The sequence below is a fragment of the Protopterus annectens genome, chromosome 11.part0, assembly GCF_019279795.1.
Source record: "Protopterus annectens isolate FY-2018-M chromosome 11.part0, PAN1.0, whole genome shotgun sequence".
Classification (NCBI taxonomy): Eukaryota; Metazoa; Chordata; order Ceratodontiformes; family Protopteridae; genus Protopterus; species Protopterus annectens.
This window is the reverse complement of record NC_056745.1, coordinates 1,332,418,278-1,332,441,356: the sequence shown is the minus strand read 5'-3', so window position 1 is coordinate 1,332,441,356 and position 23,079 is coordinate 1,332,418,278. Positions and strand designations below refer to the sequence as shown.

Sequence of the window (23,079 nt, the reverse complement as noted above, 5' to 3'; positions counted from 1 at the left end):
TGCTAGGCAAAGATGCCTTATTGGCAACTCCAGATTTAAAAGAGGCTTACCTGCATATCCCAATCAGGGAATCTTGGAGAAGATACCGCTTCAAAGCAGGCTACTTGCATTACCAGTTCTCTGCACTGCCTTTTGGCTTATCTACTGCGCCCAGGGTCTTTACCAAGTGTCTGGCTTCAGTAATTGCATTTTGCAGGCAAAGAAATATTCAAATATATCCATACTTGGACGATTGTCTAATTCAGGCAGAAAACAGGGACACTCTTCTAAACCATGTGGCGTTTGTAAAAAGGGTTCTAACTTGTCTAAACGAAAAGATGATACAACTGGTACCCTCTCAAAAAATTACATTCCTGGGTGCAAGCTTGAATACAACTTCCCAGATGGCTTTCCTTACACCAGAGAAGCAAATTCATTTGGTGACTTACTTCAAACAGGTGGCCACAAAAACCCTGCTTTCTGCAAGGCAAATACTGCAAGCCTTGGGGTTCATGGCCTCCTGCATTCTTCTAATTCCATATGCAAGACTGCATATGAGGAAACTTCAGTGGTACTTAAAAAGTCTATGGAGTCAGCATTGTCACAGCCTGGAAACAATGATTCCTATCATACCTTGCCTGCAACTAGAGTTCCTATGGTGGGCAGAAGCCTGCCACCAAAACAGGGGGCTGCCATTCACACCACCCCCTGCCGCCCAAACCCTAACTACAGATGCACCAGACTATGCTTGGGGGCCACATCTGGCAGGGAAGTGCATTCAGGGCAAAAGGAGCCTAAATCAAATGCACCTTCATATCAATCAAAAAGAAATGTTAGCTGTACAGAATGCTCTGACAGCCTTCAAGGACTACCTTCATCCAGGACAATTAATGATAAAGACAGACAACACCACGGTTATGTGGTACATAAACAAGCGGGGGGGGGGTACACACTCCTACCCCTTTGCAGACTAGCCATGGCATTGTGGAACACGGCCTTGACCTAGCAAGTACAACTACAAGCTCAATTCCTGTCAGGAAAGCTGAATAACTTTTTTGGGTGGCATAAGCCATGGAACCTTGTTGGCTAGGCTTACGTAGGCCCTTGGGCCGATAGCCTAGTACCTACCTATGAACCTAATACTCTGGCAGATGAACTAAGCAGAAATCTCATGGACCCACACTAATGGAAACTGGAACCATGGATTTTCAGCATGTTGACATGCAAATGGGGGAGCCCAGACATAGATCTTTTTGCCTCACCCCAGAACTATCAGTTGGACATATTTTGCACAAGAACTCATCACAAAAATGCCTGGAAAGTGGATGCTCTATCCCTCAGCTGGAAAAAGCTATCAGTCTGTGCCTTTCTCCCTCTGCCTCTGCCCTCCAAAGTTCTACTAAAAGTCAAACAGGACAAACCAAAAATGATTTTGATTGCTCCAGACTGGCCTCGCCAACACTGGTACCCACTCCTGCGCAATGTGTCATACCTTCCACCGTGGCACCTGCCTCAGACACCTTACTTACTGTCTCGGCAGAACAACCACATTCTGCACACTCAGCTCCAAACTTTGAATCTTGCAGTGTGGCTTATCTCCTAAATTCACCCTTAGCATCCCTCAGCAAACCTGTGATGGATGTCATTTTGGAGGCGAGAAGGCCTAGTACTAGAAAATCTTATGCTGACAAATGGAAAATATTCTGTGCCTGGAATCAATCTTTAAGGATAAGCACAGCAGTGCCCAAAATTCCTCAGATTTTACAATACTTAACTGAGATGCTTCACAAGGGCCTGTCCTTTTCTTCCATAAAAATCCATGCCTCAGCCATTTCAGCTCATTACAACACAGAACCTCCCCTCTTCTCTCATCCTCTGCTAAAGCAGTATCTCAGAGGGGCCAAAAATTTAAGACCAACCAGGAGAGCTCCAACCCCTGCCTGGGACCTCAATTTGGTATTGGAAAAGCTCACTCTCCCTCCGTTCGTGCCAGCTGCTACTGCAGACTTAAAATTTCTCTCCTGGAAAACAGCTTTCCTTTTAGCAGTCACTTCAGCTAGAAGGATCTCCGAATTACAGGCTCTTATGGCAGTGGAGCCTTTCATCGTTTTTCATGCGGACAGGGTATCTCATGGGACCAATCCATCCTTCATGCCTAAGGTGGTATCCAGTGTGGCTCTTAATCAGACCATTCATTTGCCAGCTTTCTTTCCCAATCCACAGAACAAAGGGGAGCGGATTCTGTATTCATTGGATGTACACAGACAACTTAGATTTTACTTAAACAGGACAAAATCTCAAAGAAAGTCTGAACAACTGCTGGTGACATTTGCTGAAGGGGCAGAGAGAGAGGCTATTTCAAAGCAAACCATTTCCAAATGGATAAGCCATTGTATTTGTTTCTGCTATATGCACCATGGAAAAACTATCCCCCAGGGGATCAGATCCCATCCCATTCCACCAAGGCTGCATCTACTTCTACAACCTTTCTCAGAGGTGTTCCTACCAGGGACATTCTAGAAGCTGCTACCTGGAGCTCAGTTCATACGTTCACCAAACATTACCATTTACCACTTTTTTCTAAATCCAGAGCTGGCTTTGCCACTGCTGTCCTGCAGGGCCTTCTAGCTGATCCTAATGCTGTATAATTCCCTCCATCCAACCATAGCTTTGGGAATCTACCCAAATGTAATGACTGCAACAGTAAAACACGAAGAACATAGTGCAGTTGTGTACACTTAACATAAATGTAGATGTTCGAGTGTATTCACTTTTGCAATCCTGGTTACCCTCCCTCCAGCCCCCTATTTTTCTCTGGCTGTACCTCTACTTTCTCTCACTATGCTTAAAAGCCCTTTTGGTGTATTTGCTTTTGAGATTGGAGGTATATTTTTTGTGTTTTTAATTTTATTTGCTCCCCATTTGGGGGGCACCTGACATCTAGGGCAAGAAAAACTGTTGTAATGGCGTCGGCTGCATGTTTTATACCCCTGACGTCATAGAAGAAGGGACAGCACCCGACGCAGGACCCAAGACTTCGTTAATCAGGCCGACTGAGGGTAACCTGCCAGCAGATTACCCAAATGTAATGACTGCAACAGTGAATACACTCGAACATCTACATTTATGGAAAGTGTACACAACTGTACTTTCCAATGCTATTAGATTACCTGCTGGCATTTTTTCAGGTCTTTCTTGTTCTGTTAAGGTTCTTTTCTGCAGCTTCAGACTCTGTTTTAAGATACATTCATTCTCTCAACAACATTTATATTGAAGTAGTCCTTACACCAAACTTCTAGGGGTCAATATAGACGAAAACCTAACTTTTGACCAGCATATTAACACCTGTATCAAAATAGCCCATCAGAAATGAGTCTTCCTCTACAGGTGTAAATACTGGCTCACCTACTCTGCACAACTATCCCTTTCCTCTTCCTTTCTGCTTCCATATTTGCTCTATGGTGCACCACATTTCACCAACATCCAAGCCTCTCTCAAATCCAAACTAGACTCGTGCTATAACAAAATGACCAAATTTGTTACCAATGCTAAATACTCCTCCCACCACTGTGTATCACTTCATCTTCTAAACTGACTTGAACTACCCCAATGTCTAACATACCTACAACTAACTACAGCTTATAAGCTAATATGCAGGCCTTCTAACTGCCCTGCCCTCTGCTCTCTGTTCACCATCTGTCACCCAAATAGATCTCTTCTATTTGTAAATCAAATGCTGCTAAATGTAGTGAAACCTAACCATCTGATGTTGTTAATCCTCGTTCATTACTTACATCTGGGTAGTCTGTTCCGACCTCGGAACCGAGCTGGCCATCTTCCAAGCTTGCGTCAGCCACAAACTCTCGAGCTAAACTCTTACCCAGAATTCCCCTCTCCCTGTTATCCCAGATTTCATTTGCCACGCGGTGGTGGTGCTGCAGTAGCGATGTCACCTCACAGTAAGACACTGTCCAGTTCGATTCTCAGCTAGAGCGTCTTCTGCGTGGAGACATGCGTGAATAGGCGTACCTTCGTTGAAGGTTGTGTGTCAGGGCTGGCAACTTGGCACATAAAAATCAACTGCCAATCATTAGCGGACCAGAGTTCCCCTGTGGCGACCCCTAACCGGGAAAAGCCGAAATACGCAACAACAACAACATCGCCATTAAGTCGTGTCAAGCCCTTGCTCTTGAGCTAAGTTACTTTTCTTGATATATTACCTCGTAAATTTACCTTTCTTCAAGGAAATTTATTTGTATAGTTGTCTCTTAGCGTATCACATCTAGCAACTCTGTTTTTATGTGTTTACCATCGTTCTTACTTTGTTGGTATCTGTTTTACCATCGTTGGTAATCTTTCCCCTTGTACCTTTGGGTATCTTTTGTACCATAGCTGGTACTCTACTTTCCCTTTTTCTTTCCCTTCTATCTGTTTCTCTCACCTATCATGGCAGAAAAGAAAGGATGTTGGGGCTTTAAAAGATGTACTAGTTGTGGCCACAAGTTACCTACTTCAGATGCACATGCCGTATGTGTGTACTGCTTGGGTGAACCTCACTTAACTGTCGACCCACCTTGTGGGATTTGTAAAAGTTTTTCAACCTGGACCCTCTTAGAGAAGAAAAACAAACTAACTTTAATGGGTATTATGAAAACCCCCTTTACAGAGACTTTTTCTGGGTCGGAGGCTTCATCCCCTCCTAGCTCCCATAGAAAGAAAGACAACCTAAAGAAGACCAAGTCTCTTCCTTCGTCCCCTGCTGGGAACCCCCAGGATCCGAGACCAAAGAAAGTTAAATTGCCGTCTTCTGAATGGACTTCTTCGGCTCCGAGGCTTTTGGAGCTGAGACCTACAGCTCCGAAGCCGTCGGCACCGACTCCTACTACGGCACAGAGTGTGCTTCAGACAGCATTGGAACCGAGGGGCTCCTCGGCTTACACCCTTTTACTGGCACCAACCATACAGTCGATGCAGACTGCTATGACGTCGTGGGATTTTGTGACGCCTGTACATTCTTCGGCACCAACAGTGCTCTTGGCACCAACTCTCCAGTCGGTTCCGAGTACTCCTTTGTCGGCGCAAACTCTCTCGGCACAGATTACGGTGCTAACTACCACTATGGCACCGACCTTGTCAGTGCAGACTCTGTTCTCGGCACCAACAATTCTCTTGCTGCAGACACCGATAGTACAAGCCATTACAGCACCGTTGCCTTCAGTGTGGACACCTATCCTACCTGCTGTTATGACTTATTCGCGGGCTCTCAATTTACTCCATCTCTAGATAGACCTGACTCCCCATCAGCTATGTCCATGAGATCCACTAGAAGCCTCTCTGAACATGGTGTGGCGTGCCTTGTGGATGAAATGCTTTCGGCTAGAGGAATCCCACCTCCCAAGACCTATCCCTCCCATGGAGGGGAACATTTTTCCTCAGAGATTCCTACTTGTTCTCCTCCGTCATCTTCAGCCTTTAAGCCCCTTCCTAGAGCACAGACTGCCCCTGCTGCGGTTCCTTTTGTAGACCTCACTAAGGAACCGCAGCTGCCTTTTTGGCAGGAGAAACACTTTACTCCTGTCACTTCTCAGGGTGCTAGTTGTGGCACGGTTTCCCCTGCGTCCCATGGCCATCTGGAGACTCTTAGTTGGCAGGCTGGCTTGCTTGAGCGAGGGGTGACTGTAGGCTCCCACTTAGGTGGACCAGCCTTTCAACTTATGGAGAAGGCTCTTGCCCCTGTAGGCGATCCTGTGCCACCAGGTTTTCCGTCCTCCTCTGGGCCGCAGTGCACACAAGCCACCCCTAGCGGACACTGGGCACAAGGTCCTCAGGATACACTCCCACAGGAGGCCCCTCTTGCGCTGTCTTCATCAGCATCTCCCTCTGAGCAAGATCATCACAAGTGTTCGTGTAAGAGGAAGCACATGGACTCCCCAGAAGAGTCCCTCACGGAAGACACAGATTTTGATGATGGTTAAGGGTCCCCTCGATCACCCTGTGAGGTATCCTTTGGGGATATCTTTGAAATCCTTAAACAGAGAGGTGATTGGCAGCCCTCTAACCCAACCTCTGAAGAGTCTGTATTCCTGCAGGCCTTTCGTGCCCAGCCCCCTACCTCCTGGGTTACTCCACCTGCCAACAAACATGTCCGGCTCATCGTGCAGTGTGCATGGAAAGCTCCTGACACCGTTGAAGCCATTCCCCGGAGGCCAGATAAAATCTTGTCCCCTCCAGATACTGACCCCCACTGGTCCAAAGGTCTTCCAATAGATGCCATGGTGGTGGCGACCCCAACTAAAAAGGATCTGGCAGAAGAGAGCCAGACTGTCCATCCGCCCAACAAGGAGTCCCGGGCACTGGACAGATTAGAGAAGCGTAACTTTGCATCAGCGACCTTTGCGGTTAGGTCCCTGAATTATGCTTTTCCCCTTCTTCCCCTCATTCTCCAGTTCCTGAAGAAAACCCCCTGGTTGAAGAGCAAAGTAATCCTCATAGTGCAATATTGGCCTCGTCAAATTTGGTTCCCCTTTCTATGGCCTAACTTGCTAGATCAACCATGGATTCTCGATCAACTTCGGAGTTGATCTCCCATCCGCAGAACCTGATTCACCCCAACTTGAACAGCCTGAAGCTCACAGCTTGGCTCCTCCATTTCCTGTGATTGCCAGGCAAAATGATCTTTTTTCCTCAGTACGTGACATTCTTATTGCATCTCATAAGTCTTCCACCAGAAATACATATCTCAGCAAGTGGAAAAGTTTTACTATTTGGCTGAAGGAAAAGCAGATAGATCCCTTTTCAACACCGGTGCCAGTGGTACTGGAATACCTGTCAAGTTTATTCCAGTCTGGCCTCTCTGCTTCTTCCATTCGGGTTTATTTGGCCGCAATATCTAATTTTCACAATGGTGTCCAAGAGTCTTCCCTTATGTCACATAAATTATGCAAGACCTTTCTAAAAGGTGTAAAGCATTTGAAACCCCCATTTAGAGAACCTACCCAGCCATGGGACCTGTCATTAGTCCTGCAAGCTCTGACAATGTCACCTTTTGAACCAGCTTCTTCATGCGACCTCAAGTTTCTTTCATGGAATACTTTGTTCTTGGTTGCCATTACTTCTGCCAGACATATTTCTGAACTTCAAGCTCTGTGCATCAAATGGCTTGACCTTTAATAAAGATAGTGTCATTGAGAACTAATCCTTCCTTTCTGCCAAAAATGATCTCTGAAATGTCCATTAACCAAACCATTGAATTGCTAGTTTTCTTTCCCAGTCATTCTAACGGGAGAGTATTGCCTACATACCCTAGACATTCACAGGCAAATTTGTTTCTACCTGGACAGAACTAAGGCTTCTCGCAAATCAGATCAGTTATTCTTGGCCTATTCTGGACCTAGATTAGCTGTTGCTAAGGTCACATTGGCTAAATGGTTAAAAGATTGGGTAACATTTATTTACAAAGAGCACAATATCCCTCTAACTACAGCCATAAGGGCTCATTCCACAAGGTCGGTAGCAACTTCTTCTGCCTTCCCATGCTAGAGCTTCTTTACATGACATTTGTGCACCTGCAACTTGGGCTAGATCTCATACCTTCATCAACCATTACAAATTGGATTTGGCCTCCAGAGGAAGAGCATCTTTTGGTTCAGTGGTGCTCAGGAATGTCCTTCCATGAGAGCCTCCCAGGAATAAAGGTAGCTGGGGACTCTGTCCCAGACGTAAGGAATGAACCAGGATTAACAACATCAGATGAAGAAGTTATGTCTTACCATAACCGTTCCATCTGTGTTGTTGATCCTCGTTCAGTCATTACGACCCTCCCTCCTTCCCCCTCCTGAGGCTTATAGTGGATCACGCCATCTGGTTCCATTAGGTCATTTGACCAGAGGTAGCCTCTACCTTCTTTTGACTTGCAAACTCAATCTGAGGTAATAGGGAGAGGGGAATTTTGGGTAAGAGTTTAGCTCGAGAGTTTGTGGCTGATGTGAGCTTGGAAGATGGCTGGCTCAGTTCCGAGGTTGGAACCGACTACCCAGACGTAATGACTGAACGAGGATCAGCAACACAGATGGAACGTTATGGTAAGACATAATTTCTTTTTTCTGCTGATCAGATTCGCTATCCCTTTACCATCGCCAAGATTTGGAATGCCTTCCTCTCATCACCCAGGACTACTTGCAACCCCAAACACTTCAAGACATACCTGAGACAACACCTAATCTCCCACTGGCTATGTACATATATAGTAGGACTGACCATATAAAATCAAACATTACCTAGTCTGCCCATTTCTCCAGCTCATCCCCCCTCCTTTCCATCTCATAGATGTCCCCAAATCAGCACATATATACTGTGTGCTGTCAACTTTTAATGCCCTATTATGAGAAACACATTTCATAGGTTCATAGGTAGGTACTAGGCTATTGGCCCTAGGGCCTATACGAGCCTAGCCAAAAAGGTACCCTGGCTTTCTCCACCCAAGAAAATAATTGTCCTATGCCCCTGTCAAGCAGAACCACAGAAGTGATCCCCGGGGTGAATTTCCTATTACCCATCCAATTATCAAGATATTTCTTGAAGAGTGCTAATGAGGAGCTCTGTTTGACATAGATAGGTAGTCTGTTCCAGAGTATGGGAAGTCTCTGGGACAGGAATCTATCCCTCCAGCATGTTCTGTTTAATGTGGTGACAAGGTTTAGGTCACTAGAGCGTGTAGCTCGGAGGGACTGGGATTTCTTTAAGTGGAGCATGTCCAACAGTTCTGGGTTTGACATAGCTTTGTATGTTAGGCAGAGATTGCCTCCGAGTAGGTAATATGTGACAGAGTAAAGCTGGAGTTTTTGAGTCGGTCTGCGTAAGGCATCTGTTTGAGGCCAGTAATCCCCTTTGTGAGGTATTTTTGCGGCCTTTCCAGTTGTTGTAGATGTCTTGTGAGGTACTTACCAAAAGGGGAGTTATACTCTATAATGGGTCTAATGAGTGATGAGTAGAGGGGAACAATGACCTCTTTTTTCTGGATGAGAAACCTTTTGTGATGAGGTGTGCCACAAAGAAGGGTTTCCTGACCACTGTGGCGATGTGATTATCAAAGGAGAGACTACTGTCCACCTGTGTCCCAAGGTCTCTTATCACACTTGCGGTGTTAAGTAGACTACCGCCTATGTGGTAGATCATGGGTACATAGTTTTTACCAAAGGGGATGACAGTACACTTTTTGGCATTGAGCTTGAGACAATGGCTTTTGTAGGATGTCCACATCGTTAGGAGTTTCGATTATGGCTCCTAGTTTGCAGTCATCTGCGAATGTAGTTAGCCAAAGACCTTCTGTGTTAGTCTGTACTTCAGAGAAGTAGATACCAAACGAGAGGACCCAGGACTGAACCCTGTGGTACTCCACTTGTCACTGGTCTGAAGTCTGATTTGGAGTCTGCTACTTTCACAGTGTGGGTTCTGTCAGTAAGCCAGTTGGCAACTCATCTTGTAACATAGGGATTTATACCTAGTTTAGTGAGTTTATCTATAATTCCAGAGTGGGGGATGGTGTTGAACGCCTTGGCGACATCTAGATAGGCTGTGTGAACCACCTTACCCTCATCTGTGGCTTTGGTGACTACTTCAGAGAAGTCTATCAGGTTTAGGAGACATGATCTGCCTTTTATAAACCCGAACTGTGTGGGGTCCAGAGTTTGGAGATCTCCAATGTCTTTGTTTATGAGTTCCATGATGATACGTTCCATGGCCTTGCAGTCCAGGCTGGTCAGGCTAATGGGGCGGTAGTTCCCGGGGTCTGTTGTGCCCCCCCCCCCTTTGTGGAGTGGGATAACCGTCGCGGTGCGCCATTCAATGGGCACAAAGCCTGAGGTGAGGCTATGATTGAACATGGTACTTAGGTCGGGTGCCAGTTCATTCTGTAGTTCGTGTAGAAGGCAGCCTGGGATGTTGTCAGGTCCCATGGATGCTGTGTTCTTGGCTTTGAAGAGTGAGGTTTTTACCTGTACAGCCATGATTACAGGAACTTTGCATTCTTCTGGTATAAAGATGGGCCCTTTAGGGGGTGAGAGGGGGGTAAAGTTAGCACTGAAACTATCTGCCAAGATGCTAGCAATATCAGTTGGTTCTGTATATTTGGTGTCATTGTGCTGTAAGAGAAGCAATCTATATATTGGTATGAAGCCATCTACACATGCAGTTTAATCTTGTAATTAATGTACTTGAGGTCAAATGCCTCTACCTTACTCTCAGTCTAATCAGCTGCTATAACCTTCACCTCCTCTCTACTCAGCAGCTACTGGAATATTCGCATATATACTAAAGCTATGTCACTGCAGTGATATGCATGTTATGTCTTGCATACTTAAAATTTTATTTGTAATGCAGCCTTGTATTTTATGACTTGTATACTGTGTAATTTACTGCATACTATCTAGTTTATTGTATTGTCTCTTATTGCCTCTTACTAACTTGTATAATGTCTGTTTTTGGATTTGGAGCTTTTCTCCCCGGGCCTCCACTGACAATGGGCTCACATTTGGCCCAGTGTACCTCCTGGTAAACAAATGTGAATAAATAAATACTTAGATTTTTTTTTTAACTAATTTCTCGAGACATTTTTAAGGAGAATGTTGTAACACCCATTTTTACCATCCTAGGACTTGAACTTCTTTATTAGAAAGTTGGCTTCATACCATTGGGACCAACAGTGTTTTTTTTTTTTTAAATATATATTTGCCATGAAAGTCATTATGGCAGTATTTATCTCAGTTAGAAGAGTACATGAAATAGAAACACTCCTCTGGAGTACCCCCTCCAGCTCAGAAAACTGTGTACATTTTTGTGTAGTGTCTTTCAGAAATAATCCTCAAGTGTTGCCAAAGACATTGTTGCTCTTGTTATAAAATTATAAAGTGTAGCTCATGAAACTTAACATCAGAACAACTTCCACCTTGCTTTCGCATATAGAAAAATAAAGGAGGAAGTAGTACTGTGCTGTCTAGTTGGTCATAGCCAGCCATGATACTACACCAGCACTGCACAAGGATAGTAGAAATCAGATTAAGTACAGCCAAAGCAATTGTGAAATATTGCCCGAGTGACAGTTAGTTTTGCTTTCATGTTATGGCAAATATTGCAGTATTGCCAAGGATAGCGAATCAATCCAGAAGAGCTGCATGTTCCTGCATTAGAAACATGAGAAGCTGTGATGTGGAGAGAGAATGGTTTGCATGTTAATGATCCACTGAAAGTGGGATGTTTTGTTCAGGCGAGCTGAATGTTGATGTCATTCCTGCAAGGCCTTCTGTCATGAATTTTCACCAGCTTAGTTTGTTGTTTAAGGTGGTGTCGTTTTTGGCATTCCAGAAGAATTTTATAATGGTGCAAGAGTTCTCTCCAAAGAAAATGTAGCACAAGTGCAGTGTATATGTTAGCCCTTAGTGGTGAGGGTGAAACTTGGCAGTACTGATCGCTTTCTACCACATCTAGACTGTGTTCTTTCTTTATAACCTGCCATGAGTAAATATTTAGATATTGTTTTACGTTAAGTTTAACTTTTGGGTGTTTAGATTAATCTAGTCAGTGGTTTCTATCTAGTTGTAACATTAGCTTTATACAAGAGAATATGCCAGACTATGTCTTCCCCTGGAAACAGGCTGAAGATGGTAGTCCATCCTTGAGTAGACTGCAAAGCATCGCACTGCTGCAATCACCTCTTTCAAAGATTTTATGTTATGATGTCTCATTTATCCTTTTTTCTGTTTTAAAAACTTGCTTCTGCTTATATATTTTTTACGAACTGCCTCAATGTTATTTCTTTACACAGATTACCATGGAGATGACACTGCAAAAAGTAAAAAAACAGGTCCCACATTTGCAGGTATGTGTGCTTTAAAGTGTTTATTTGCTATTTTGTAATTTTGATTCAGGGGAAATTGACATTTGCTTCGGGTTTAGATAAGGCTACTACGAAACTGTGACTCAGAGAGAGAAAAGGTGAAGGGTTATATAAATTTTATTTAGTTTATAGTTATTTGCTTTTGATTCCCAGGAAAGTCTGACTGGGATTGCATGCTCATTTTCAGCAGAAGCCTGGAGAGAAAAGCTCCAGTAACATAGATGCAGTAATAAGGTACAAAACAAAAGTATTTACATGCTCTTACAAAGTTCAGATATTTTTACAAAATTTTGAAAACGGGTAATCCTGGACAATCAACTAAATGTAAAGTATTTACACAGTGTTGAAAAACTCAAAAAGTTTTGATAAATGTGCAGACAAGTATTTTTGTGCTTTCAGAAGTGAAAGGTAATGTTTGGTTAAATAAGGTGAGTGCCTAAGGAGGGGATGATTGGATGTGCAAAGTAGTTCAGTTCAGATGGTGAAACTAGAGAGGATTAATGGGTTTTAAAGGTGGAGATGGGTAGTAGAAGAGAATGTATGAAGGAAACATCTAGTGGAGGAAAGAATGACAACAGAGAGGCGAGTGTAAATTAAAAAAAAAGGGAGAGAGAAAAGAAGTTGAAAGAAAAACTGGAAGTCAGTCTGTGGGGTGAAGTACAGCTACATAGTTTGCTTTTCACCAAATGATCTCAGTGCAGTTTTGAAGTGTTTTATATTGCTCAGGAGTGTAATATTATTTGGAAGGTTGCTTTGTGCTTTAGAGATGCTAATTGAGTATAACAAGTTGACATAAGAGTTGGTAGATTCCATAGAACTAAAGTAGTCTTTATTTGATCTTCAATCCGTGGGTCCATTCATACGCATCAGATCTGACTTGGCCACATATCCAGCATCTGATCAGAGCTCAAGGCTTCTCCCCTTACCCATAATGCCCTTGTCTCCTTCCTCCCTTCAGATCTCGTGTGCCATCTGTAAAGTTCACATCGTGGTCTGAGCTGTCTGCTACTGAAAGTATGGTAAGTGTTTTTTGGGGTTAAGTCTCTATTTCCTTAGGTATTATCTCTCTGTTTTCTTACCTCCCCTTTTGAGTGGTCTCCATTAAAAAAAAATCTTGCTTTCTCCTTCTTTTCTTCTCTCTTCTGTACAGTGTGTGTGTGTGTTTCAGAACTTGTTTGTGTGCTGGGCCTGTTTTGGGTATGTCGGACACTCCCAAGCCAGGGTTCAGAAAGTGCACAGAGTGTGGGCATAAGCTTTCAACAGCCGATGGCCACACTCTGTGCGTAGTGTGTCTAGGGGTGGTCCACCTGCAGACCTCCTGCTCCATCTGTGCCTGGTTTAATCCCTGGGCACTGAAGGACAGGAAGGATAAGATGATTCTCAAGGGCCTTCTTCCCTTGTCTGGGTCTCAGGTACCCACGCCCCAGCTTCTGCTTCTACCTCCTCCCCAGCCTCGAGGACTCAAACTCCCTCTAATAGGCCCGGAGATGGGGATAAGTCATCCAAGAAAGACAAGCCAAGAAAGCGATCTCCAGATCGTTTGCCTTCGACCGGCCCTCCACCTAAATCTAGGTTGGCTCCGAGACCAGAGTCTCCCCGGCTCCATTCTCCCGGAGCCAGAGTTTCCCCACATCCGGTTGCTGATGCAGGCTTCCCCTCGCCACCCTTCAGGCTGGTGTTGGTCACCGCCTCCTTCTGCTACACCCGGAGCCTTAGTGAAGTGGAGATGGACAGAATGATGCAGAAATGTATCCGCACCCAGATTCAAATGGGAGTCTTGCCTTCCCCCTTTCTGTCCAGAGCAGGGAGCATGCAGCCCTTTTTCATCCCAATCACTCCTTCTCCGATCCGACCTTCGGTTTCGGAGCCCTTGGATTGGAGGGCTGTCTGGGTCAAGGGTTCTGTGCCAGTAGTACCTTCTACCTCTAATCCGGCTATGACCTTGAGCAGGTCAGATCTGACTAGGACAGATCTGACAAGCTCACAGAGCTGTAGCCCTCGGCATCGGATCCGAGGGGTTGGTGTCCGCTCCAAGTGTGTTGGAGCGCAGCCTTCATCTTAGTATCTCTGCACTTGGAGGCTCAGCTCTGGCTCCCCCATCGGATCAGAGGGTGACAGCTCCTATTGGCCTTTCTCAGGATGTCTGTTCCCTTTCGGCTTTTGATGTGGTGGAAATGGTTCTCTCGATTTCGTCAAGACCTTTGACTATCTCGTCCTCTGACTCCGCCCCGACTTCCTCTGTTTTGGTTATGGTTCTGGCCATCTCCGGGACAGCCTGCTGCCATTTTGCCTCAGAAAGCTTCCACTTGGGAGCAGCAAAACATTGGCGAGTCCTCCTCAGAGAGCCCGACTGAGGAGAGTCCTTGCAAACATACATGCAAAAGGAGGCACTGAGACTCCCTACCGGAGTGTTTCACTGAAGACACCGATTTGGAGGAAGGGGAAGGTTCCCCTGGTTACCCCCCCGAGGATGTCTTCTTTGGAGGCATCATGGAACTCCTCCGCCAGTGAGATGGATGGTCAGCCCAGAAATTGACCTCTGATGAGTCAGTGTTCCTTGAGGCATTTGAAGCAAGACCCTCTTCTTCCTGGGTGTCCCCTCCCGCGGATCCTTTTGTCGACCTCATAACATCTCTGGCGTGGAAGGAACAGGACACGGAGCCCATCCCCAAGCACCCGGATAAAGTTTTGAGCCCTCCCTTCAGATAGGTCACATTGGAATACGGGTTCCCTTGTTGATGCCATGGTGGTGGCAGCTGCCACTAGGAAAGAGCTCACTCAGGAGAGCTCTACGGTTCATCCTCCGGACCAAGAGTCAAGGGGCTGGACCACTTCTGGAAGCAGGTGTACGCTGTCGGCAGAGGACAAAAAGAAGTTTTCCGCTCGTATGGGCACTCTGAAGTTGGTCACAAATACTTCTATGCATCTCCTCTCCCATGCTACCAAGGGTGCTGCTAAAGGAGCTGGTACAGGCGTTGCTATCAGGAGACACACCTGGCTCCGGCTGTGTCAGTTCTTGGAACCTTTTAAGACATCATTCACCAATGACCTGTACAACGATTCCTCCCTGTTTGGAATGTCAGTACAAGAGATGTTAGTTTAGAGTGAGAAGGACGGGAAGACTCTGTCTGCCGTCAGGATCCTCTTCTCCACCCCTCAACGATCTTTTTCTAGGAATCGGTGAGGGACTAAGAAGATGTGATTCCGGAAATCTCAGACTTTTCCCAGAGTCACTCAGGACTCTTCTTCCCCCCAGGGGCAGAGGGGTTATGACAGATGTCGCCCTAGAGGCAGAGGGAGACTGAGAAATTACTGGTCTCGAGAACCCTTCTCAGACAGACCCGCGCAGTAGCCCTGTAGGGTTGCCCGACTGCTCATCTCTGGAGCCAGTCGGGGGCCGGTTATTGCTAAACCTAACGGAGTGGGAGTCCATCACTACAGATCATTGGGTGTTGCCGATTATATCCAGAGGTTATTCAGTCCCATTCCGAACCACCCCTACTACCGAAACACCTCCCGGATATTCTACCCACGTACAGGGAGGATGCAGCACTGAAAATAGCACAGCTGCTAGAAAAACGAGTCATCCAACAAGTCCCCCAAAACCAGTCTGGATTAGGTATTTATTCCAGATTCTTTTTAGTGCCAAAGAAGACGGGGGACTTAAGACCAATTCTGGATCTATCCACCTTGAACCTGTTGGTGGCAAAGACAAAATTCTAGATGGTCACCCTTCAGTCTATCCTGCCATTCCTGCAGGAGGACATTTGGATGTGCTCGATCAATCTTCAGGGCGAGTGCCATCATATCAAGATGGACAAGTGCTCTCTGAGGTTCCTCTGCTTCTGGCTAGGAGCCAATCATTATCAGTTCAGAGCGCTCCCCTTTGGTCTCACCACACCCCCCAGGTTGTTTACCAAAGTGATGTCAGTAGTAGTGGCTCACCTGAGACTCCAGGGCATTCAGGTGTTTCCCTACCTGGACATTTGGCTCCTCACTGCCCCTTCCAGGCATCAACTTTGTCAAGTGAGGGATTCCTTACTACTACTAGCCCAGAGGTTAGGCATTCACCATCAATCTCAGCAAATCATCTCTGGCCCCAGTTAAGACCTTAGACTTCATTAGAGCTCTGATAGACACGGTTCAGACAAGAGTTTTCCTTACTCCAGACAGGATGCGCGGTCTGAAACTACATGTTCTTCACGTTCTTAACTCACTCTCCAACGGCAGAAGTGGTACTATGGGTGTTGGGGTCCATGGCGGCCATGGTAAATCTTTTACCCTTGACACGCCTTCACAAGGGAATCCTTCACTGGACCCTTTCCATACAATGGTCTCTGTTAGATCTCCCATTGTCTCACCCAGTTTGAATCTCTCGAGTGTACAGGGACTCTCTTTGATGGTGGATTCTTTCCCTGGATTTGGTTCGGGGACGTCCTTTTCTCCCATTATTTCCCAAGGCCACAGTGACTATGGATGCCTCCCAGCTGAGGTGGGGGAGGCATTGCTCGGGAAGGACAGTTCAAGGCACATGGTCCCCCTACGAGACCAGTTTGCATATCAGTGTCCTGGAGATGAGGGTAGTGCTTCTTGCGTTGCAGGTTCTCCATGCCCATCTTCCCTCAATTATGATTGCTATACAGACAGACAATATGTTGGTGGTCTGGCACATCAACAAGCAGGGGGGTCCAGATCTTATCCCCTTTGTCATGAGGCCATGAGTGTGTGGGAATGGGCGATCTCCACCAGCTATTTTCTGGTGGCAATGCACATTCCAGGACAGTCCAACATTCTAGTGGACAGGCAAAGCAGATCTATCCTGATGCCTTACGAGTAGTCTCTGAACCCTTCAGTATTAGTGGAACAGACGTGTGCTTGGCCTCCCGGTTTTCTGTATGCTTATCCCTTTCTACCCTTGATACTAAAATTTCTTCAGAAAGCTCGCAGGCTGGGGAGCTTCGTGATCCTCATTGCCCTATTCTGGCCTCACCAAGTCTGGTTTCCCTCTCTGTGGTTTCATCTGGTGGCTCCACCATGGATGTTGAATGCAGTTATGGATCTCATTTCTCATCCCTCAAGGATTCCTCATCCAGACCTGGACAGTCTAAAGCTCACTGCTTGGTTCTCCATTTCCCATCTGGACTCCCAATTTACCTTCTCCCATCAAACGAATTCTGGTGGCGGCTCATAAGTCATCTACCAGGAAGATATACTATAGCAAGTGGAAATGTTTTTCTGTACGGGCTTTGTGGTGTGCACTGAATCCTTTTACTGCTCCAGTTCCTGTGGTGTTGGAGTGCTTATCGGGGATTTTTCAACAAGGTGACAGTTCGTCCACAGGGAAAGTTCAGCTGGCTTTAATTTCTGACTTGTGGGGGAGAATATGGCTTGACTGGCATCTTCAAAGCTTTGCAAGACTTTCCTTAAAGGTACTTTCCATCTGTGACCCCTTGGTGAAGGATCCTGTGCCATCATGGGATCTTACCTTAGTGCTTCAGGCTTTAGTATCACCCCCCCCCCCTTTTGAACCTGCAGCTTCAGTGGACTTGCAATTTCTGTCTTGGAAGACTGCATTCTTAGTGGCCATCACCTCTGCCAGGAGAGTGTCGGAACTTCAAGCCCTGTCGATCAAAGTCCCTTGTATGATTTTTCATAAGGACAAGGGTGTCTTTGCGCAGTAATCCATCTTTTCTTCCCAAAGTAGTTTGAGGCCACCATTAATTAGATTTGTTAGACATGCACAGACGGTTACATTTCTGTTTACACAGGACAGAAGCATTTCGTAAGTCTGACCAGCTCTTTGTTTCTTTTTAGGGAAACAAGTCTCCAAACTTACTATTGCCTGTTGGATTTCCCTGTATCATTCGGGCATATTCTGTCAGGGGGATTTCCCCACCAGGCCAGGTGAAAGCACATTCTACCAGATCTATGGTCACTTCTGTGGCTTTTTGGTCCAGAGTTTCATTGGATGATATTTGTTCTGCAACTACTTGGTCCTCATCTCATACCTTCATTTCACATTATAAGTTGGACATCGTATCCATGAACTGGGCATCCTTTGACTCCGTCGTGCTCCAGAATATCCTTCCATGAGGGCCTCCTAGGTGTTTAGTAGCTGGGGACTCTGTTCCACAGGTTGAAGATCAAATGAAGACAACTACTTCAGATAAAGAAGTTAAATACTCACCATAACGTTCCAAATGAGTAGTTCTTCATTTGTCTTCAGCCATCCTCCCCTCCTTCCCCTGGCCTTGTCTGAGCTGTTTGACTATACAAGTACAGACAGTGAACACTTTTACGGTGCCTTTGTGTCCTTCTCTTTGTTCAGAATTTTTTTTCTAGTAGTGACAAGGTCCTGTTGGGTCAGGTGTGAGTGGTTGATTGGGCAGCAAACTCAATCTGAAGGGAGGAAGGATACAGGGGCATTATGGGTAAGGGGAGGAGCTTTGAGCTCGGATCAGATGATGGATATGTGGCCGAGTCTGTGAACCCACAGGTTGAAGACAAATGAAGAACTACTGATAGAACGTTATAGTGCGTACATAACTTCTTTAAGTCCATTGGTGTGTATGTTTCTATTTGGTACATAATGCAACCTTCACTGGCCAGCCTAATCAATGGTTAAGTGTATGGCGTAGTATCTAGTGTGCCATGAGTAATTGCAGTAGAGATGGGTTGGGGGAGTTCAGCCCATTTGAGGATGTTTAAGGCTATGCTGTGACAGGAGCAGGTTGAGAAAATGAAGTCAGATTTACTAATTTTATTGGAACATTACTCTATTTAGTTTGGTGGAATAGTGGAGATTTGTAAACATTGTTGAGGCATATGAGTGTAGGAAGGAGGCTGCTATTTTTTATTGGGATAATTTAGAATGCAGTTCACCCTTTGTAAAGACTCGAGCTTGATGTGGAGTCTCTTAATTTCAGAGTCTTTATGAAGACTGAATTTTAACTTTTCAGTGATAATGCCTAGTATGTAGTGTTGGTGACATTCAGTTTTTGTGATGTCTGAGGATATATTTTTCTGGGATGGGATTAAAAGCAGTTAAGATTTTTTAGCCAGTTTTCCATGGTGGTGAAAGCATCCCGTGTGATGTTTTCTAAGGCGGGGAGACTGGTGTCTGAGCAGGCTAGTATAGAGTCCTTTGTGTATTGAATGGTGGTGGCATGTTTTGAGTCTCTGTACATGTTGTTTATAGAGATGTTGAAAAGTATGGGTCCTAGTATGGAACCTTGGGGGATGCCTATTATGACTGGGAGGACAGTAGAGTGGGAGTCATTCTGTTTTACAGACTGAGTACAGTTGTTTAGGTAGCTGGTGAACCATTTAAGCATGGAATGCATAAGGCTACTAAGATGGAGTCTGTAGGAGAAGTTAGTGTGAGACTGCATCAAAAGCCTTTGACATGTCAAGGAAGAGTGAAGATGTTAAGCCCTAAATTTTCAAAAAAACATGTTTGGTGGGAAAGAGTAGTTGATTTTCAAGTCGAGAGGTTGGAAGTTGCTTATGGATATATTTTTTGAGCATATTGGGGAGTGGTGAGAGAATTGCTTTGGGCCAGTAGTTAGTTCAAAGGATGTTCCGCATTTATGAACTGGGACTTTGTAAGAAGCTTTCCATAGGGCAGGGATGTAGTTTTCTGTTATGTTCATAGGTTCATAGGTTCATACTAGGCTATCTGCCCGAGGGCATTTATAAGCCTAGCCCATAGTTTTGTGGCTTACGCCACCCCTTTAGTTTGGAGAAACTATGCCCATTATTTTGCTGTGCCTCTGTCGAGCAGTGACACTGAGGTAACCCCTGGGGTGTATCTGCAATCTCCCATCCATTGGTCAAGATTCCTCTTGAACAAGGCCAGCGAGGTGCTCTGCCTCACATAAACCAGGATTTTGTTCCACAGCATAGGGAGTCTTTGGGTGATGAATCTATCCCTCCAGCACGTCCTATTAATAACCGTGTCGAGGTTTAAGTCTCCGCCCCTTGTGGCTCTGAGGGATCTAGATTTTTGAGATGAAGCATGTTCATCAAATCTGGGTTTGACATGGCCTTGTATGTCAGGCATAGGTCACCTCTGAGCAAGCGGTAAGCAACTGAATATAACTGGAGTTCTTTCAGTCGGGCAGCATAAGACAGATTTTTGAGACCCTTTATCCTTTTGGTGAGGAACTTTTGTGGCCTCTCCAGCTGCTGCAAGTGTCGGGTCAGATACATTCGAATGGGGCATTGTACTCGATCATTGGTCTGATGAGTGATGAGTATAGGAGACTATGACTTCCCTTGATCTAGATGTGAATCCCTTCATGATAAGGTGGGCAATGTAGAAGGTCTTCCTAACTACTTTAGCAATATGAGTGTCGAATGAAAGGCTACTGTCAACCTGGGTTCCCAGGTCCCTAATAACTTCTTCTGTGTTCAGGGAATTGCCACCTATATGGTAGCTAGGGGTAACCTTATTTTGCCCGAAGGGTATGACTATGCATTTCTTGGCATTTAACTTTAGGCCATGGCTCTGGCACCAGTTATCCGTTTCTGTGAGACCCTTCTGAAGGATATCTGTGTCGGATGTGTTTTCAACTACGGCGCCCAGTTTGCAGTCATCTGCAAACTTTGTCAGCCATAACCCTCCTGTGTTTGCTTGTACTTCAGAAAAGTAGATGCCAAACAAGAGTGGGCCCAGGACTGAGCCCTGTGGGACACCACTTGTGACAGACTTTGAGTCTGACATGGCGCCAGCAACTCTGACCCTGTGGGTTCTGTCACTCAGCCAGTTTGCAACCCATCTTGTAATGTATGGGTTTACATTTAAGTTGATGAGTTTTCCATGATACCCGAGTGAGGTATTGTATCAAAAGCCTTCGCCAGGTCTAGGTAGGCTGTATGGACTGCCCTCGTCAATGGCCTTGGTGACTGTTTCGAAAAAGTCAACCAAGTTTAGAAGGCATGATCTGCCTTTGACAAAGCCAAACTGGGTTGGATCCAAAGTCTGCAAGTTCCCTATGTCTTTATTTATGAGATCCATTATGATCCTCTCCATGGCTTTGCAGATAAGGCTTGTCAAGCTAATGGGACGGTAATTTCCAAGGTCGGTGGAGGCACCGCCTTTGTGGAGTGGGACCACAGTTGCTGTGCGCCACTCCCTGGGTACGTATCCGGAGGTGAGACTAAGATTAAACAGCTGTCCTAACTGTGGGTTTAATTCCTCGTTGAGTTCATGGAGCACACAGCCGGGGACACCATCAGGTCCCATGGATGCTGTGTTCTTTGCCTTGGAGAGAGCAATTCTCACCTGGGCGTTAGAGATGTTTGCGGGGCTACAATCATTTGGTATAGATATCTCTCCTTTAGGGGGGGGGAGAAGTTTGCACTGAACCTTTCAGCCAGTATGTTGGCAATGTCTGTAGGATCAGTAATCTTCACATCATTTTGAACTAATTCTGAGCATATCTGGGAGTTTCCTCCTAGGTTTCTGACATAGCTAAATAATGCCTTATGGTTGTCTTTAGAGTCCTTAGCTATTTTTTCTCAAAATTAGCTTTGGATGATTTTATGAGAGCTCTTAGCTTTTTACTTATAGTGATCAGCGGTGTCTTACCTTTTAAGGATTTTGCTCTATCTTGTAGTAGCTTTCTCCTTTTGTTGTAGAGTTTGTTTATGGCTGGGGTCCACCAGACTGGACGCTTGCCTTTGGTACAAAGAGTCTTTGTTTTGCTTGGGATTGCCTGATCCATGCAGCCCTGCAGGTGCTGGTAGAAGGCATTTGTAAGTGATTCAGCGGTTTGAGTAATGTTAACCGCCGGCTCAGGGGCCGTAAAGGAGACCACACTAGTCTTTAGAAGTGTGAAGTCGGCTTTCGAGAAGTTCTTTACTTTGGCCTTTTTCATTTCGGGTGGGGGCGGGATGAGGACCTCCAGCGAGATTAGTTTGTGATCAGATCTCACCAGTGAGGGGTATACTTCCGGCGTTGAACATTGTGCTCCCATGTTCATGATGATGAGATCAAGTATGTTTTCTCCTCTTGTGGGGATGGTGACTAGTTGTTCCATGGCATTTGAGTTTATGAATTCCAGGAACTTTTGGGCTAGAGTGTTTGGGCTTGAGTAGTGTTCCCAGTCTATATTAGGGTAGTTGAAGTCACCTAGTATGATGGTGTTCGAGATACATTTATCCCTCCAGTGTTTTCAGGAAGGCCATATGAGGTTCCTGAGTTTGCAGGGTGGCCTGTAACATGCTACAAATTGCAGAGCAGTCTTGCCTATGGTTAATTGCACCTGGATGGTTTCCGATGCATCGTGCGATGCCACCAATCTTGAGGTGTGGGTGTCCTTGATGAATATGGATACCCCTCCTCCTTTCTTGGTATTGTCCAGGTTTTGGGCCCGAACGCATGATATGAGGTAAAACCTGATAGTGCTGGGGTGCTCTCAGGAGCCTTGAACCAGGTTTCTGTCACAGCACAGACATCGATGTTCTCCATACTGAGAAGGGCCTCGAGTGCGTGCATCTTGAGGTTGAGACTTCTGGCATTGAGCAGCATTACCCTTAGTTTTTTTCCTTTGTTTTGTTCTAGGGTGGTAGGTTTAGAATTTGAGCCTTGCCTAAAAAAGGCACTATGGGGTGGCAAGAGCCTTTGCCAAAATCCGGAATCCCAGGGTGACAAGTGCAAGCCGTCCCTTGCGAAGCAGCGTGGCTTGTCCAGCATGTCATCCCAGGCAGACAGACATTGGATCCCCTTTGAATGACACCAGAGTTTAAGCCAATTGTTAAAGCTGATCATCTTATCTCTGTATTGTGGCATCATTCTTGGTGAAGGTAGGATACTGCTCAAGGTCAGGGTCATACCTGCTTGGGCTACATAATCAGAGAGCTCCTCTATGTCTCTTTTCATGTAGTCCAAGGAGGTACGTCTCAGGTCGTTAACACCAGCGTGGACAATGATTGAGTCGTACTTGTACCTGCTGTTGAGAGACCTGAGTGCATGCGTTATGTGGCGGATTCTAGCACCCGACAGACAGCTTACTGTGACCTTCTCCTTACTCAGTCTGGTGAGCGGGATGTCAGTGTGTCTGACTATGGAGTCACCAATGACTAGTGTGTCTGGCATTGTGTTTGGCCTTAAGGGCTGTGACTGCTTGACACTCTGACTGTGTGGTCTATGTGTTGCAGGTGTTGTGTTCTGAGGTGGTAGTTGTTTGGGTGTCTGCTTTGGTGGC

The 23,079-nt window shown here is 45.6% G+C and overlaps 1 protein-coding gene across 2 annotated transcripts in view; it reads left to right on the top strand.

The window, feature by feature from the left end:
- Nucleotides 1-23,079, top strand: part of NCAPH2 (non-SMC condensin II complex subunit H2) — a 1,876,179-nt gene that overhangs the window by 1,070,756 nt on the left and 782,344 nt on the right. For both annotated transcript variants that reach the window (XM_044088651.1, XM_044088650.1), the window contains exon 13: nt 11,798-11,851. In XM_044088651.1, the coding sequence (XP_043944586.1) occupies nt 11,798-11,851 (54 nt within the window). The remainder of the gene's footprint in view (nt 1-11,797; nt 11,852-23,079) is intronic.